The sequence below is a fragment of the Periplaneta americana genome, chromosome 17 (assembly GCF_040183065.1).
Source record: "Periplaneta americana isolate PAMFEO1 chromosome 17, P.americana_PAMFEO1_priV1, whole genome shotgun sequence".
In the NCBI taxonomy this organism is placed as follows: Eukaryota; Metazoa; Arthropoda; class Insecta; order Blattodea; family Blattidae; genus Periplaneta; species Periplaneta americana.
Genome location: NC_091133.1, coordinates 33,730,575 through 33,750,560, shown reverse-complemented (window position 1 = coordinate 33,750,560; position 19,986 = coordinate 33,730,575). Strand labels below are relative to the sequence as shown.

General features: G+C 33.8%; 1 protein-coding gene across 14 annotated transcripts in view; it reads left to right on the top strand.

Moving 5' to 3' along the window:
* Positions 1-19,986, top strand: part of LOC138692556 (uncharacterized) — an 84,626-nt gene that overhangs the window by 9,927 nt on the left and 54,713 nt on the right. For all 14 annotated transcript variants that reach the window (XR_011330080.1, XR_011330076.1, XR_011330077.1 and 11 more), the window contains 2 exons: positions 6,769-6,863; positions 17,901-18,113. Coding sequence is in view for 9 of the 14 variants with exons in the window: in XM_069815522.1 (XP_069671623.1) it covers positions 6,785-6,863; positions 17,901-18,113 (292 nt within the window). In the remaining 5 variants the exon portion in view is untranslated. The remainder of the gene's footprint in view (positions 1-6,768; positions 6,864-17,900; positions 18,114-19,986) is intronic.

The window sequence follows — 19,986 nt, the reverse complement described above, 5'->3', positions numbered from 1 at the left end:
AACACACATTCACAACACATCCAATCACTCAACACAACACAACACAAACAAGCTGCATTCCGAACAATGCTACACAGACTACTCAACATACCAATGAACCAACATGACTACAAAGAAGAGCAAAACATAATCAAATACATAGCACAAGAAAACGGATACAACCCCAACACAATAGACAACGTAATAAGAAAGACAAAACATAATCACAAAAAGCATAAGAATACAACACAAACACAAGAACTCAAATAATACATCACACTAACATACAAAAACAAAAACACACACACAAGATTGCAACCTCATTCAATAAATTAAATTACAACATAACATACAGAACAAATAATACTCTACAAAAACATCTCAACACACGAACAGCACAAACAAACAAATACAACCACACAGGCGTAGACAAACTCAAATGCAACACCTGCAACAACTTCTGCATAGGATAGACATGCAGATCATGTCAAACACGTTACAAAGAACACATCACAGCCATAATAAAACTATAAAACACTTCCACATATGCAGAACACATCACAAATGCTAACCACACCTACAGAAACATCAACACAGACATGGAAATTCTACATATTCAACCAAAAAGCCAGAAACTAAACACACCAGAACAATACGAAATAGACACACAAAACACATCCAGATGAAATTCTTAACACACAACTCAATTTCAGAACACACACGCTACTTGACTCCACATTACACTACACAAACACACCCCCACAGGATGCACAAACAAAAGGCACCAAGACCAACAACAACCAGTTCTGTAGATGGCCGATAACAGGCTGAAATATATTAATGAGGTAATGTAAAATTTAACATGAGAAAGATACATAATACGTTTTCCGAAGTGATATAGTGTTAAAAGTTTTTTGGATCAAGAACAAAATTCGTTCATATTTTTTAAAAACTATTTGTGAGAATGAATCTATATAACATGAACACATACAACCACAGAAATGTCTTATAAAATTCAATTTAATTTAATTCACTTTAATAACCTCAGTCATACTCTGTAGGATGAGTGTGACAGATATTAACCAGAGCTTTATTATGTCCTAAATCAAGCAAAAGTAATATTCACATTGTATTGACTTGTGACTCAACTTTACTTCTGTAAACTTTTATTTCTTTTATAGTTTCTTATTAATCAATAAAATAAACTTCAGAGTAATTTTTAAGACAGGTGTGACACACACAACTGTTACCATTAATGTAATTAAAACTCTTTATCTACCTCACCTGCTTTTAGAATAAATTATTAAAATGAGAAAGAAAACTACTGCTGTAGATTAGATGGCACCAGATCACCTGATTGATGAAAAGAGGGAACAATTCAAGGACTCTCAACATTGATAATTTTTCACACTGAAGTTCACCATGTACACACTTCACATTTGTTCATAAAATAAACACATACACAGTGAACTAAGTTGTTGAACTTATTTCTGCTGTAAAATATAAATAATAAGGGCTTATTATTATTAGTCTCCAGAAAGAAATACTAAATTTTAAAAAGCAATATCCAGGCTCAGTTTAGCATGGAATGGCTGTGAACCAGTTTATTCTACTGAGTGATACGAGTACTATTCACTAAACTTGTTCATTTTTTAACAATATAAGTATTACTCACTAATTTTATTCATCCTATTGAATAATATGATTACTGGTAATTAATATTCCTAGATTTCCTAGATTGGGAAAATAGAAAGCGAACTGTCGTAGTGGCACTACCTACACAATTATTGGTGTCAGTGTACTCATTGTAGCTGTGTTAACGACTTTTTAGGCCTACTGTGTTTTGTCAACTCACTTCAAATCCCTTATAATTTACACAATTTGAGTATTTGATCTGGCTACGCACAAAACTATAAACTATATCTTATTTTCGTTGCGTTTTTTAACTGATTCAATTAAACTGAGATATGAAGTAACTTCATAAATGTACAGAAGTCACAAATTAAGGATTCAGTGACATGTTAGGTTAGTTTGGTTTAGGCTTTTGTTTTGCTTTGCATATACGTCTTTTGGCTCGTAGGTACGTAGTTAGATGGAAAACGAGTTTTCGGAAGGTCGAGGATCAGTGAAAAGTTAGATTTCATTTGTTCAGGCTTCTGTTATGCCTTGCATAACTTATATGTTTTTGGTAGGTAGGTAGATAGTTTTCGAAAGGTCGAAAATTAGTGACAGGTTAGGTTTGGTTTGTTCAGGCTTTTGGTATGCCTTGGTGGAAATTAATGATACGATTGATATGGAAAGCAAGCTACTATTGCTCGATTGGGTAAATATAAAGCTGATTGTCAGGGTGGCAGTCCCGACATCATGATTATGAGGTCATTGCTTGATTGGATAACCATGAAGCAGGCTGTCAGGGTGCTGCCCTAACATTATTGACGTCGCTATACTCACTACAATTATTGTATTTATGAGTTAATTATTACTATGTTCTTGAAAGCTCGCTTTAAATCCACCTATAATTTACACTTTTTATGTCATTTTTTTAGTATGCTGGAGAATACAATATGGAACTTCACTTTTTTTTGTAGATCGAGAGTTTTAGTAAGGCCGAAGTTCATTGACAGGTTAGGATATGTTTGTTGAGGCTTTTTAGTGTGCCTGGCATATATAATTATTATATTAGGCTTCTATTTTTGGAGGCGTTTTTCTTAAATATCTGAAGTAAAATTTTGTGCAATACAAAAGATACACAATCAGTGGGATGAAACTTTTAAAACAGATATCGCAAATCTAACTTAGAATCTCTTTATTCTAAGGCTACCAGTACACTAGAGAGTTGAGATGTTAGTTGCTTTATCCTTTAAATAAATAACTTATTCTAGCTAACTGCCATTTCAGGAAACTGTTTTTATTTTTGGTACAATAAAATGCTTGCTTAGCCCACTGTTCGGTGGTGGGGGAAAAATTGAAAGAAGAATTCCCTATGAATTCTACTATTCGTTTATAAAAGAAATTATAATATAATAGGGCTACAAATCATATTACTATTGACAAATAAAAAACTTAAAGAAATAAAAAAAAATGCCATTAATAATAAGAATAAAATGATTTATATATATATATATATATATATATATATATATATATCTTGTTTTGTATTTGTTTATGACTTTATTGTTGTAATATTAATTAATAATACATAAGTACCTCGTTGAAGTATTCATTACAGTCTTTAATAACAAAGTATAATGATGGTGTTGAACAGGAACCTTGTATGTGAAAAAAAAAAAAAATTGAATTTTATAGGAGAGTGAAAAAAAAAAAATTTAGTGTCTTGAAAATGAACAAATATCTGACATAAGAGGATAATATTTAAATCTCTTCTTGTGAAATGTCTTGACTTCAGATGTGTTCGTAGAAAATTAGGGAAAATTTCTTTGATGGAAATTAAATAATAAGGATAATAATAGTAATAATAATAATAATAATAATAATAATATTATTATTATTATTATTATTAATTACTTTATTACCAGAACAAAGATACATATTGTTTTTTTTTATGTAAAAACACCCTAGCACCCCCAGAAAGAGTAAGTTACATATTCGTGCTCAGGGAGCATTCCAGATCATGTTAAGACATTTTATTAAATAACACCGTAAAAAGTATAAAAAAAAAAAAAAAGATGAAAGAACACAGATACCTATCACAAGAATTGAACTTTAAATTTTCTCTGTTAAGAGCAATTTTTTAATTGATTTTTTTTTTAAATAAGGAGCATTAGCAAATTGTATGTTTGGGAAATTTAGCTATTATCATGTTATAAAGCCTTGGGCCGAAGGTACTATTGTGATTATATGCTACAGTTGTAGTACATTTAGGTACTGTCAAGCATATATTCTGAAACCTGATTTTTTTTTTTTTTTTTTTTAGGTATGAGGTTGCTGTTTAACATTATCGATATTTTACATCAAATCAAAATGTAAAACAAAATAATTACAAGTACCATATGTATGAATACTTTAGTTAAGAATAAAAAGGAGTAACAATGATTTTTTAAGTACATGTAAATTGAATATGCCCTGCATTTTTACCCTGGTTTTAGAATATGTATCACATTGTTCTCCACAGATTTAATTAAAATAGTTTACTATAATAGACCTTCTGATAGCATTACCAATCACATCCATATACTTTATTATTTTTGCAAACCACTACTTCTCGTTATCTATAACTATAGAAGTAAATTGAAAAGAGCTCGCCAACTCTTACTAAAAGAGTACATCACTAAATTTATTTATTATGTTTTATTTAATGATGCTTGCAACTAGTCAGCATCGCTGGTGTGCCAGAATTTTGTCCTGCAGTAGTTCTTTTACATGTCAGTAAATATACTGACATGAGCCTGTCACATATAAGCATATTTAAGCATATCTGGGCCGGAATCGAACCTGTAACTTAAGGCACAGAAGGCCAGCACTCTACCAACTGCGCCACCTAGGCTGACTACATTACTAAAAGAGCAACTAAAGTTGTAAGAACTAAAGAAGTAACAGTTACTAAAAAAGTAAACAACATGTGTTTGGTGCAGCCACCCTTAATGATAAATATGAGATTATTATAGTGTGGCAGTATCTTCAATAGTGCAGTTTTGATAAATCAAACTCTTTTGAAATTTTATTTCTGTTTCAGAAATACAGTTGAATATTGTTGAAATTTTGCATGACACTGAAAATGAATTGAATCTGTTATAAAGTTGTATTGAAAGATGAGAAAGGATATTCTATTTTAAGGGAAGAAGTTGAACTAACGCTTAAGGAAATGAAGAATGAGAAAGCAACAGGAGTTGATGGAATCCCCATTGAATTATTGAAATGATTGGGTAAAGACAAGAAGGAAATTCTATCATTATGCAATGAAATATATGAAAAACGCGAATGGCCTGAAGATTTTACGGAGACAGTGTTGCTTCCAATACCAAAAAAAAATAATGCCAAGAAATGTAACGAGTTCAGGACTATCAGCCTGATATCACATGCAGTGAAGATTCTCTTGCAAATACTGGATCGACGTTTATATTCTAAGATGGAAGAAGAGCAATTTGGCTTCAAGAAGGGAAAAGTACGAGAGATGTAATTGGGCTGCTACGAACAATCGATGAAAGATACCTAGAGAAGAATAAAGAAGTGTATATAGTATTTGTGGGTCTAGAAAAGGCTTTTGACACAGCAAATTGAATAAACTGATGGGGATCCTAAAGAAATTAGGTGTTTATTGGAAAGAGAGAAGGCTGTTGTTCAGTAATCTTTGTATGAAACGAGTCAAAGTCAGGATAGGAGAAGAAACGTTAGAAGGAAGTGAAATAGGGAGAGGAGTACGTCAAGGATGCCCTTCATCACTTACCCTGTTCAACATCTACTTGGAAGATTTAGTAAAGAACTGTTTTCAGAACATGGGGGAGTGATAGTAGGAGGAAGAAGAATAAAGTGCACAAGATTTGTTGATGATATGGCATTGTTAGCAGAAGAGATGATACTAAGAGATATGCTAGTGGAGCTAAATGACAGTTGTGAGCAGTATGGGATGAAGATAAATGCAAATAAGACGAAGACCGTGGTCATAGGAAGAAAAATGAAGAAGGGAAACTTGCGAATTCTAAATGAGGCAGTAGAGCAAGTGGACAGCTTCAAAGACTTGGGGTGTACTATAAGCAGTAACATGAGTTGCTGTCAGGAAGGATAGCAATGGGCAATTAAATTTTTAAGAGAAAAAGAAGCATTTTCTGCGGAGCTCTGAAAAAATAACTAAGGAAGAGACTAGTGAAATGCTTTATATGAAGTGGAGCAGAAGCACGGACATTATGAAGTGGAGAGAAGCAAATAGAAGCATTTGAAACGTGGATATGGCGAAGGCTGAACTGTGTGAAATGGACAGACAGAATAAGAAATGAAGCTATGTTGGAAAGAGTGGGTGCAGACAGAATGATGTTGAAACTGATCAGGAAGAGGAAAAGGAATTGGTTGGGTCACTGGCTGAGAAGAAACTGCCTACTGAAGGATGCACTGGAAGGAATAGTGAAAGGGAGTAGAGTTAGGGACAGAAGAAGATATCAGATGAGGACGACATTAAGATATCTGGATCATATGAGGAGACAAAGAGGAAGGCAGAAAATAGGAAAGATTGGGGAAAGCTGGGTTTACAGTGAAGAACCTGCCCGTGGGCAGAACAGTGAATGAATGAAGGAAGGAATGAATGAGTGAATGAATTAATTTTATTGGAATTTTTATTAAACCTTCTTAAACATTCTTTTTTTACCTACACTAGACACATACTGTAGGTTACACATGACGTGTCAGCATGATGCTTGACTTCCATCTAAGACAACACAGGACATCACATTGGTAACAAACAAATATTTATTTTTTAAATTTAATTCGTATCCACAATTTTGTTGCTGACATTAGCCATCAGAAATGTTGGAAACTTTTACTTGTTAATTGATTAATTTGAAAAATTATAATGTAAGAAATATTAGACATCACATTTTTGTTTAGCGGAAAGTTGGTTTCTTTAACTTTCTTTCTTCCTCTTCTTCATTTTTTGCTGTATGTAACAAGTTAACCACAGTCTTTTACTTTTAAAAGGTTTTAATTGTAAGCACTTTTGTTGAGTGTGTAAATCTCCAATTTTCTTGTGTTAATCGTCATCAAATTTATATTTTATGTTGACATTTATTCTTCATGATGTCTTAAATGGTCTTCCATTTACTGCATCTTATTTTTATTTAGGTTAGCATGAGAAGTCATGGATGGAACATCAAAGTCTAAAAGACGTTCAAAATTGCAAAAGAGAAAAGAAAATGAGAATAAATTAAAGTCAGAAGGTAAGAAATTTTGAAGTGATTTTTAATTTTTACTTCAGTGTTATCATTCATAATTGAGGGGCTGGATGCAAGAAGGGCGTTTTAGAGTATGTGCCCTTTTTGAGTAAAACGCTTTATTGTGTTCTTTGATCTTTTATGCATATGATCACCAGTTTGTAGTTCAATATTGTGATCATAGAGGTCAGGAGTACCCAAAATGTGAAGGTGTGCATTGGTAACATTATTACGGTTTGAATTTTCAACATCAATTTTCTCAAAATTTGCTTTGAGAGAAGTGCCTTTCTTGCACCCAACCCCTCAATTTCAGTCTAGTATAATTGGTAAAACTTCCCTAGTTAATATAAATTGTCCTCACAAGGTATAAGATAAACTGTGGAAATAGAATTATACAAATTAAAAACACGATTCCAGCATATTATTGTGTAGTTTTCAGATTGTGAGCAGTTACCTGAAATTGTTGGTCTTTTGATACATTTCGCAAAGAAAATTCTTTTCGGGTTTAAATTTGTCACATTGATTAATGGTGGGCAATTCCACCGTAACAGAATTATAATTATATGGATATTTTTCATATTCAGTGCTCAATTGGCACAGTTTATTAATAATTATTTTAATATCCAAAAGCATAAAATGATACAGAATTTCTTTATCTTATGTCATTTAAGAAATTCTGAATAATTTTTACTATTTTATATAAATGTGGTCAAAATCCTGGTAATGGAATTACAGAAAAAAGACACACATTTTTTACCTTTACATTTAACATAAAAATTCTCTGAATCTACAGTCATTTGTTAAGATGTTAATGTTTTGCCATACAAGTAATACTGTCGAGTGTAATGAAGACACAGGATTAGTTAAAAATCCCACACCACCTAAATAACTTTTGAAGCATGTGGTTCAGTGACATGAAACTTGGTATGTGGGGATAACTATATACTAAAAACTCAATAATGGTATTACAGAGTTTTTCCTACTTCCGGTTTAACCGGAAGTAATTCCAACTCTCTTATTTTAAATGGAACATCCAATATATATTATTTTTTAAATAGTGCTCATTAAGAGCTTTTCAAAAAGTACCCACACTTGATACTTCTGTACAAATTCAGTGTTGCTAAGTCAAGAAGACAAAATTGTATCGAATGTTAAAATAATAAAATACTCCTTCCTTAACTAAAACAAAACAAAGCTAGCTCATCTTCTAAATTCTGTGTTTAAACTGGTAGCCCTCAGCTGCTTGACAATGTGTCAGTCGATCATAGAAACCATTTAAGGAATGATTTAACCAGGCTTTAGGAATATCTTGCACCACTTCCATTATTCAATGCTGCAGATCTTCTAAGTTGTTGGGTCTTTAATATACTATTGACTTTAAATGGCCCACAAAAAGAAGTCCAAAGGCGACAAATCTGGGGATCTAGCTGGCCACTCTATGTGACATCTCCTACCAATCCATCACTGTGGAAAAACCTGGTTTAAATGCTCACGAACATTCTGTCCATACTGAGCTGGAGCTCCATCTTGTTGGAAATAGACGTCATCTCTGGGTAGACAATGGTTGGCTGGATGTGGAAACAAGTTTGCGATGGCCAGTACTAGATTTTGGAGCAAATCCAAGTATCTATTAGAATTTAGCGTTTCTCTAAAGAAGAAAGAACCAATAATATGACCACCAATCATACCAGCCCAAACATTAAGTTAGAGCTGAGACGAGATGTTATGGCACCAACCTGTGCAAAGGTTTAAGTCGTCGGTCAGCAGGGTAGAGGAGTGGGGGTTGTTTGGGTTACGGTTCTCAAGCTCAGAGCGGCAGGCATATCCGTTTCATCTCTTTCTAAAAACATTCGTCTTACCTTAGTATCACCACTTTCCTACTCAAGAGTCCGAAGATACCTAATGGAATTACGCCCGCTATTCCATCTTTATATTCTTATTCTCCATCCGAATCAGACGACTGATCTTTGCTGGAATCAGATGTCCCTAAGTTTATGGAAATGTTCTCCAAAATACTGTCCATCACGTGCTCACTTTCAATGTAATTGTTCTCTACTTTCTTCACATAATCATGCACTGATATCCATTCTTGGAAGAAGCGATTGCAGAGTCGGCCTCTGCTTATACGTAGCGTAGAAATTATAGAGGAGTCTTCTTAGGACTTCCTCATCAAAACTATCTAAAGCTGCAACAGTCTTCTTCAGCTGTGATTTTTCCGGACTGGAGAAAGAATCTGCTGTTCCTGTCTCAATATTTTTCCCTTCTTTCCTGAGTCTTGCCAAGGTTCGCTTTGAAATACCAGTGGCAGCCAGTACTCTTTCACACACGATTTTCAATGGAATTGGTATTCCATTTCAGCCTCTTCTGACATGAATTTCCATACATTGTAAGCTATTTCATGTCCTTGACTATGAACTACTCTATGATTTCACACCTTACACAATGCCATAATGAGGGCGCTCAGAAGGACAATGTTTTCGTTATTAGCAATAGCGGTAGTAACAGAACGATCTGAACACTCGGAATGCTAGTAACCAACTAACCCAACAACCCTCTAGTTGAGTGTGAGGGCGAGTCCAAGCAAACGAACTAAAATGTGTCTCTCGTGCTGGTGCCATAACTTCTCGTCCGGGCTCTACTGCGTGTGGTTTCTCCTCCATTCATTGTGGATTTACGTCTGACCAGTATTGGCAATTGTGTCTGTTGACAAATCCATTCAGGCAGAATGTGGCTTCATCTAAGAAAAGCCGGATTGTTAATGCGCTCCATCGTTAATAAAATCCATAAACTGCGTTCTTCTGTCCTCGTCCTCTGAAAGTTCCTGCAAAAGTTGCATTTTATAAGGATGTTGTTGGTGCTTGTAAGAATTTTCATCTTGGAACTTTGGTTTATATTAGATTCTAATGCCAAATTTGTAGTAGATACTTATGGATTTTATTGGATATGGAGGAGAACGTCCAATGAAGTATTATCATCAGTTGCACTTTTCAGGCGACCTGATCTTGTTAAGTCCTTTACACTTTCAGTTTCTGTGAATTTCCTTACGTTCGTTGTCACTGTTGTATGTGGAATTGGATTGCGATCCGGATGCATACCATTAAATAAATTCGCCACCTCTTGAGATCGTTGTCTGTCTCCATAGCCAAAAATTATTAAACTTTGAATTCTTTTCCCTTTCACTCAACATCAGACAGAATTATTTAACACACTAGAATGTCAGATTCAATTCCTTAAATAAGATGTCTGTATCAATAAACATGTTTCCATGGATATAAACAATGGACAATCTAATGACACTAAGCAAAAGAAGCGTTTTACCCATATTCCATGAATATAAACAAAGGACAGTCAAATCACAGTAAACAAAAGAAGCGTTTTACTCGTATTATTTGTTAGATCTACACTTTTCTGTTTTTTTTTTTTTTATTTAGCAACACTGAATTTGTGCAGAAGTATCAAGTGTGGGTACTTTTTGAAAAGATCTTAATGAGCTTTATTCAAAAATAAAAAAATATATATATTGGGTAAACCGGAAGTAGAAAAAAACTCGGTAATAGCTTAGTTCTTAGTATATGGTTATCCCTACTTGTACAAAGATTCATGTCACTGAACCACATGCTTCAAAAGTTACTTAGGTGGTGTGGAACTTTTAATTAACCCTGTATGTCTTGTGATAAAGAAAAGTCTACAAATTCCATACATGCTTTGTTTTATGAAGGGTACAGTAACGGAATTACATTTCATTGTAATGGAATTACATATAGTAAGGAAACTTCTCAAGCTTCATAACTTAACAACAATTAGTGACTTATGTTTACTGAAAGTTTCATCCAGGATCCCTAAGGCAATAATGAAGTATCGTCCAAATGGGAAACGGTCACTTGGTCTACCTATGGCAAGAAAATCACTTTTTCAGGCCGTAACAGTTCTTTTGGGACTAGTACTTGACAGGATGATGATGATGATAATGATGATGTTTACTGAAAATGACTGTAATAATGTGGAACTGACTTAAGAACCTCTCATTTCATGTTATAATTAACTAAAGATACATTGAAAGACAGAACATCTCCCCATAGGTCAACTTCAGGCTCTGGTAGAATTGATACATCATTTTTCATTGCAGTTGCATCTCGCAGCACTGTCATTTATTATTATTCCTTCTCCATCAGCTACAAGTTTTGTCCTCTTCCTTGGTGATTTGGGAATATGTCTCTTAAATCCTTTGTTTAGCTTTTCCTAAAGCTTGAAATGATAATTTATTTGGACAGTAATTTGATTCTATTGAGTTTTTTTATTGCCTCACTATGTTTTCTGATCCTTTCCCTGTTAATTTTCTTAATTTTGTTTTTCTCTTTTTGAGACTTTCTCTATATGAATCTTCTTCCGAATTCTGTCTTTTTATTTTGCTTTATTGTATTTCTCTTTATCTCTTTTCAGCTTTTCCCTATAAACTCTCATTTTTTTCTTCTTTTGATGTTAGAAGCATTTCTAACATCAATCTGTAAATAACGTGAGCATGAAAGAGACACTTAAGTTTGTTTTCATGAAATTGAAATTTTCTGTTCAGGCCTGCAATTTGTTAACTAACCTGTAATTGAAATTATTCTTATATTGCAATATCTTCACTCAAAACAAGACCTAAAAATTACACATTTGCTTGTAACTGTCTGCAAGATACCATCAAGATAATATGTGATCCCATGAGATACAGTGAACTACATTAATAAACCCTAACCAATTCGAATATTAAGAAATGCTGCTAACTTGGGAAAATAAAGAGCACAGAAATCAAGTAGAACAATGTGTTAACTATGAATTTGAATAAGGAGAAAGATTTGAGAACCTTGGTGTAAAGTTTTCCCTGTGGATTTGAATAATGAAGTTTTGAGAAGCCTGATGTAATTCCATTACTATGATTTGTATTTGTTACTGTTGGCTGTAATTCTGTTACCACCATTAACTTAATAATAAATAAAAATAAAATTCTAATAAAAATCCTACAGGTTTGTCCCATAATATAATTAGAAAATCCTGCAGTTCATTATTCTTACTTCGCTTGTTAAGATAATAAAGAGAAAAAACATATTTTTTTGGTAACGGAATTACTTTTCATGGAGCACCTTATTGAAAAGTCATTAATATAAAATATAATGTTCTGCAGTAAAAAAAAAAAATATATATATTATTCTTTTCTAGTCCCTTTAATGTTTGGAATCGAACGGGTTACATCAGCTTCTTGTCTATGCGGATGACGTGAATATGTTAGGAGAAAATACACAAACAATTAGGGAAAACACGGAAATTTTACTTGAAGCAAGTAAAGCAATCGGTTTGGAAGTAAATCCCGAAAAGACAAAGTATATGATTATGTCTCGTGACCAGAATATTGTACGAAATGTAAATATAAAAATTGGAGATTTATCCTTCGAAGAGGTGGAAAAATTCAAATATCTTGGAGCAACAGTAACAAATATAAATGATACTCGGGAGGAAATTAAACGCAGAATAAATATGGGAAATTCGTGTTATTATTCGGTTGAGAAGCTCTTATCATCCAGTTGCTGTCCAAAAATCTGAAAGTTAGAATTTATAAAACAGTTATATTACCGGTTCTTCTGTATGGTTGTGAAACTTGGACTCTCACTCTGAGAGAGGAACATAGGTTAAGTGTGTTTGAGAATAAGGTGCTTAGGAAAATATTTGGGGCTAAGCGGGATGAAGTTACAGGAGAATGGAGGAAGTTACACAGCACAGAACTGCACGCATTGTATTCTTCACCTGACATAATTAGGAACATTAAATCCAGACGTTTGAGGTGGGCAGGGGATGTAGCACGTATGGGCGAATCCAGAAATGCATATAGAGTGTTAGTTGGGAGACCGGAGGGAAAAAAACCTTTAGGGAGGCCGAGACGTAGATGGGAGGATAATATTAAAATAGATTTGAGGGAGGTGGGGTATGATGATAGAGACTGGATTAATCTTGCACAGGATAGGGACCGCTGGCGGGCTTATGTGAGGGCAGCAATGAACCTTCAGGTTTCTTAAAAGCCATTTGTAAGTAAGTAAGTCCCTTTAATGTCTAAGGAATGTAAACAAAACGAAAATAAACATTCTTTATCAATTCATATACAATGAATACCTTTTAAAATACACATATATATGCAACGAGGAAACAGGTTACTGGTGACATGTGTGACAGTTTTCTTGAAAAATATGAAAACCTGATAAATAATTGAGGCGCTGACATGGGAAAGGTAGTAACTGCCAAAAACAAAATTTTTCAGGGGAAGCAAAAAACACTCACTTACATTATTACAGAAACTGCTTTAAATGAAAGGCATACACTCATGTTTGTGTTACATATGAAATTTGAAAAGTCTGGCACAAATTTATCTTTGAAATCCTATTTTATGAAAATACAACATTGAAATCACTCCTTAGCCAAACTGAGAATTAACGTTATTTATACATTATGCACAAATTTTTCGGTAAAATGCATGATACTTTTCATAGAGGAAGTCTAACATAGATAACAAGTCTCTCTTTTTGGTATCAGGGACGACTGGTCTTCTTTCAAGGCGTTGCAAGCGCTGCAAGTTAGTGATTAACGTTAATGACTGTCCTTTCTTAAAAATCCTGTGCTCTGTCCACATTTCAAGGTCATTAAATAACTGTCTTGTTTTTATTAGAGGAAAATCAGCCCTTGAGAGTCTAATCCAGTTGAGGGTGCTGATTTTGATAGGAGTTGTATTCAAAAACTTGTCACATTCTGCAAAAAAGTCGAAGAAATCCTTGTTACTTTATTAGGCCTTACCTCTTCTGGAACCATGGTCTTGTATCTTTTTTTTTCTTTTCTCTATGATTCCAAATTCCCTATCACATGGCATGTAGGAATGTTCTGAAACCAGGAATTTCAAGTCCACTGAATCAAAATGTTTCTTGGCAATAATGTAAATCAGGACCATTAGAATCATCCGATTCTTATTCTGACCTGCACGGTTATTAGCCCATATTTGTCTAGACCAGTAGTGTCAGAGTTGTAAGCTCTGAAACCGGTTGTGGTGCTAGAGACGTCCAATCGGAGCGTGAACTTGCTTATGTCTGTGGAAGCACCGGAGCTCGCAACGAGTTATAGTGGAGCGCTCCACTCCATTTAGGCTGTGTCTGACAACGCTGGTCTAGACACACTCTGATGTTGTAAAAGGAGTTACTACCTTCTCCGCGCCAACAGCTGTGCACATACAACTTACAACATCTAGTGACTACGTTTCCAACTTCGTTTTATTACATACGGACATACTACCTTCTCTGTGCCATTGGCATGGCCATTTACTACCTTCTCAATGAAAAACCTAAAAATTCGAATTTTTGGCAGTTACGACCTTTCCCATGTCAATGCCTCAATTGTTAATCCCATTTTTGAACATGAAACTATATACATATACCTACAATTTGGTATATTTTACATACAGATTGCATACATTTTAAATTTTCATGTACATGTCCACTTTCTCGTGGAATTGCCCTTGTCATTATTTTCACATACTGAGTGAGCCATAAGTCACAGAGTACTCTTATAAATGTTGCACATCAATGTGAAATTACTTGGGAGTGGATTTGCATTGTGCAACATACCACCCTATAATCGTCTTGGATGTCCACCATATTAAAATGAGATCACATTTTATAAAAAAAAAGAGAGAGAGAATCAAATTACATTAGAAAATTCACAAAATTTCATTGGTGTAATTCTACGTTCATTTATGTACAAGTTTCCCTCTCCTCATCTAATGGTGGGTACTTGACCTTGCATCATTCACCCAAGCATTCCCATCTGTGAGTAGTGCCCTGAAGCTGTAGTCCTCCTTCCTGCCTTCTACGTCATTGCCCTTGGTGCACATGGGCTGGAACCACAGAATAGAATGTTTTATTTTCACTGTCAGAGTTACGGCCGTAAGATCTTATCTTCCACTCAACCAGCCTTAATCAATACAATAATGGCGTACATATTTAAATTATGAGAATTTACAATACACTAAAGATTGTACAGCAATATCCTTGAGTTAAATTTTTAACAACTAGTGCATGTATATTTAATTTGAGATACAGCCTATGTGAAAAGCAATAACTTAATTTATGAGCTAATATAATTCAATTCACTCTTATGCAATATATAAAGAATTATAATTAAATTGAGATAACTAGTTGGTTAAATGATGAGAATTAGTTTAATAGTAGTTTATTAGAACTATGTTACAGGGTGCAAAATATAAATAAAAAATATATTGATATAATGAGAATAATGTTAATGTAATGAGATTTTGCCATTTGAGATTTTGTATTCTATTTAAAGAAATTAATGGTAGTTATAACAGTGGACAGATGCTAGTTCATTATAAGTAACAAATATTAATCAGTAATTAATCTGTTAAGCAAGAATTTATTTAATTTTGATCTAAATGAAATTACTATCCCAACAACCTGTTACTTCACTTGGAAGCAAATTCCAATTTTTAGCAATTGAAACTGTATAGGATGAAGAATATAAAGATGTTTTGTAACAAGGTATAATGAGCAAATTGTTGTGATGAAACCTGGTACTTAGCTTATGATATGCAGATAAATTTTGAAAATGAGAAGTTGAGTATTCGTAGATTGGTGTAACAGTGCATTAGTGTAGCAGTGCATAGAATTTGAAATAAGAGAATGCAGGACTTGTCGATCGCTTAGACTTAACCAAGACAGAGTTTGGAAAGACAGAGAAACATAATCATACTTACGAACATTGCAAATATAACGAACACACGCATTATGTACACATTGTAGCCTGGTGCTCAAATCTGCATTTGTTACTTAATATAACATTGCAGTAGTCGAAATGTGGCATCACAAATGTTTGTACAAGGATTAATTTTAGTTTATCAGGAAGATAGTACTTCAGTCGCTTTAATGAATAAATAATCAAAAATATTTTTTGGGAGTGTGATTCTCTTGTTCATTCCATTCCAGATGACAATTATATAAATTCCGAGGTTCTTCACAGTCGAGCTGTATGGAATAGTGGTATTATTTACAAATTATCGGTGGCACATTTTGTTGTCACTCTTTGATTTTTGATGTTCCATTAAGATAGCCTTCAACTTACTTGAATATTTTAAATTAAGTCCATATGTTTTCGACCATATGGATATTGAATTCAGGTCATCATTAACTTTAATTATAGCGTCATTTAGGTAGTTAGGTCGAGTATGGAGATAGATTTGTGTATCGTCAGTATAAATATGGTGTCAGCAGTATGCTAGATTAGAAGAAATATCATTATCATTATATAGGAGTTGTTTGAGAAGTTCTCAGAATCACCAACATAGGTCACCTCTAGCACAACCTGGTTCTCGTGTAATGATTGGTCATCCTTCATGAGTAAACACGTGGCACATCAGTGCTCTGGGTAGAGAGTTGTGGTGCGGACGCCTCTCTATTATTGTTCCTGTGTAATGATTTGTGAAGATGGAAAAACCAAGATTCGAGCAGCGAATCCGGGAGACCTGCCAGTCACTTGATCACACCGAAATGTTAGGAGTCACTGACAGTGTTAGAAGAAGAGTACAGGTGTGTGCTGCTCAGAATGGCAGACAGTTTGAACATTTATAAAAATGAATGGAATTGTCCAGTCTTTCAGTAACATGTCAACATTAATTGTCTTTTTTTTTTGTTATTTTACGACGCTGTATCAACATCTAGGTTATTTAGCGTCTGACTGAAATGAAGGTGATAATGCCGGTGAGATGAGTCTGGGGTCCAACCGAAAATTACCCAGCATTTGCTCGTATTGGTTTGAGGGGAAAACCCCGGAAAAAACCTCAATCAGGTAACTTGCCCCGACCGGGATTCGAACCTGGGCCACCTGGTCTCGCGGCCAGACATGCTGACTGTTACTCCACAGGTGTGGACCATTAATTGTCTTGTTTACATTTTCGTCTTGTAACATTTCTCAATATTGATGGAATTGTCTTTTTGTATGTTTTCTCATTGAAAGTGTAGAAATTGGTAAAAATGTTTTTCTATGAAAGTTGTTTATTTTGAAGAGTTCTATCAATGGTACCTTATTTGACCCCGACTCCCATTTGAAATTTTAAACTGATATACAACTGACCCTGAGTGCTTTTTAACATTTATTTCAATATGCTCTTTGCAGCATCTTCTTTTGTTTAGTTGTTTATTTAATGACGCTGTATCAACTAACTTACTAGGTTATTTAAAGTCAATGGGATTGGTGATAGCGAGATGGTATTTGGTGATATGAGGCCGAGGATTCGTCATAGATTACCTGGCATTCACCTTATGGTTGGGGAAAACCTCGGAAAAAACCCAAGCAGGAATTGAACCCGTGCCCGAGCGCAACTTCAGACCGGCAGGCAAGCGCCTTAACCGACTGAGCCATGCCGGTGGCTTGCATCATCTTAAGCTAATTTCTATGAGCTAATTATATACAATGTTTAGGCTATATTTCTGTGCAATTTTTCTCTTTTATTTAGTTTATATTAGGTAATTATAATTTGTTAAAGTTTATACTTTGTACAAATTTTTAAAAATTTCTTAAAGTGTTTGTCCATGAGTTCACTTTTGGGCCACCTCCACTAGACTTGAGCACATTCCTATGTAATTCTTTTCGTTCATTGTTTAAGAGCTCGCATTCCCAGAATATGTGGTCCACTGTTTATGTATTCTTTGTGAACACATATGTAGTATCGTTTTTTTTATATTAAATTTGTGAAATTATTCACCGAATTTTTCGTGTCCTGTTAGTACTGCTGTTATGTTATGTTTCAGCGATATTCTAGTTTGTAACCTAGATTGTAAGTCAGAAAATACAGTTTTGTTTTTTACCTTTCATTGTGGATTGCCATTCTTTTTCTCATAACTTTAATGTTTCTTCTCTCAACTCACTTTTCACTGAACTAATCAATGATGTGTTTATGTGTGTATGGGGATATGTGTACACACGTACCTATATGTGTAATTATGTTTTCATTTTTAGAATGTACACCAGTGAAGCATTTAGTCCCCCAAGCTCATAGCACACCTTTGAGTTGTAACGTTGTGACTGCTTCTCCTACAGAAGATGAGGTTCAGATTATCAGTGATGATGAAGAGGAAGAAATGCATTATGCATTTAAATTTCAGTGCACTCAGGATACATTAGATGTAGACTGGGACGACTCCCCTAAAAGGAAACCAAGCAAGATACTGGGTATGTCCATATTTAAACCTATTTGGGTTTTTTTTAAGCTATAGTAAAGTGTTGTTATATTCCTGCATTCAAACATTTCTATGACTTTGATTAATGATATTATTTGACATATTATGTGATGTGATGCTAGTAGACAATGTATTGCAGATTGGTATGAGAAAATGCAATTATCCATGACATATTTTGCAACTTATATTAGACATTTAGAATACAGGAATAAGTTGCTAATGAAGACACATTAAATCAAGTAAACATTTTTACATTGATTAAAGTTCTCATTAACACTTTGTTAAAAACATAAAATTTACTGTCACACGTTAAAAGTGTTAAAATTGTTAAAAAGGTATTTACCTTCGACAGAACCACTGCTGTGGTTCAAGAGACACTGAAGACGACAAATAGCGTCGAAACGGGCCGTCTGTCGAAGGTAAATACCTTTTTAACAATTTTAACACTTTTAACCATTCAGAGGTCATATGGTTAAAATTTAATAGTAAAAAATGTAAAAATGTTTACTCTGTCACACGTTAAAAGTGTTAAAATTGTTAAAAAGATATTTACCTTCGACAGAACCACTGCTGTGGTTCAAGAGACACTGAAGACGACGACAAATAGCGTCGAAACGGGCCGTCTGTCGAAGGTAAATACCTTTTTAACAATTTTAACACTTTTAACGTGTGACAGAGTAAACATTTTTACATTTTTTACTATTAAATTTTAACCATATGACCTCTGAATGGTTTTAATAAATTAGTAGTTGAACCATTTCTTATGAAAGAGAATTAGGTAATGGAAATCAAATTAATGTAATAATGTCACATTCATGTGGTAAATGCGTGTCTGACTTCATGGTTCTAAGTGAAGTGGCTCAGTGGAAAAATATTGGCCTTGCGTTTGGAAGGTCCGAGGTTAAAACTCTGGAGTCAGGCATCTGATGGGGTTTTTAGTGGTTTCCTCGATCATAACTAGAAATCTGGTTAAATTTAAAAAAGTAAATGCTGGATTGGTTCCCATTTCCACTAAAAATAAAGGATACAGATACCTGAATCATTAAAAATTGTGCTTGGCATACATGTTTGCATATGTGGCCACTAGATGGCAATATTTATGGGGTTTCACAAATAGCTGGAAATGGTAGTAATTCAGAGTATTAACTATTATCAATATCATTATGAACAATGTATCATTCCAATCATAACCACCGACAGTCACAATATGGCCTCGCTGTTAAAACAACTTCACAACGGTTCACATCTTTGTCATGTTACCAATGATATTCCCGTTTTTAAATTTATTTTATTTAACTTACTTAGTGTATAGTCATATAAAAAGTAGAACTTTAGTGTCCTACACTACAATGAAAAACATTTTCTGTAATCCAGATAAATAAGAAATTTACTTCATTTTTTTAATTGTATGGTTGAAGTAGATGCATCTATTTAATGTTGCATAAATTTCCATGATTACAATCTACATACACCTATTTTATGTAAATTGTGCAAGTTTTATTACACATTATGTACTTAAACCGTAAAATTTATGAAACAAGTGAAATATCTTACTTTCAGGATTATAAGAAATACTTCTTGTTTGCAATCCAGGAAACGAAAGCTTATGTATGTGTCTTTGAACAATACTAATTTAGTAAAATAAACTGTAGACAGTAATATAATTCGCAACATGGTAAAGTAGTAGTATTTATTCCATATTTATAAACCCTATTTTACATATAGTATATTAGGGTTATATTTTAAACTAATCATAACAAATTGAAACTTACAGACTACCATACAATAAATATACACTTGTAAGAGTGTAACATGGTAAAGAAACTGAATTGTTACAGAACCTGTAAAATCCATTTTTTTTCTGT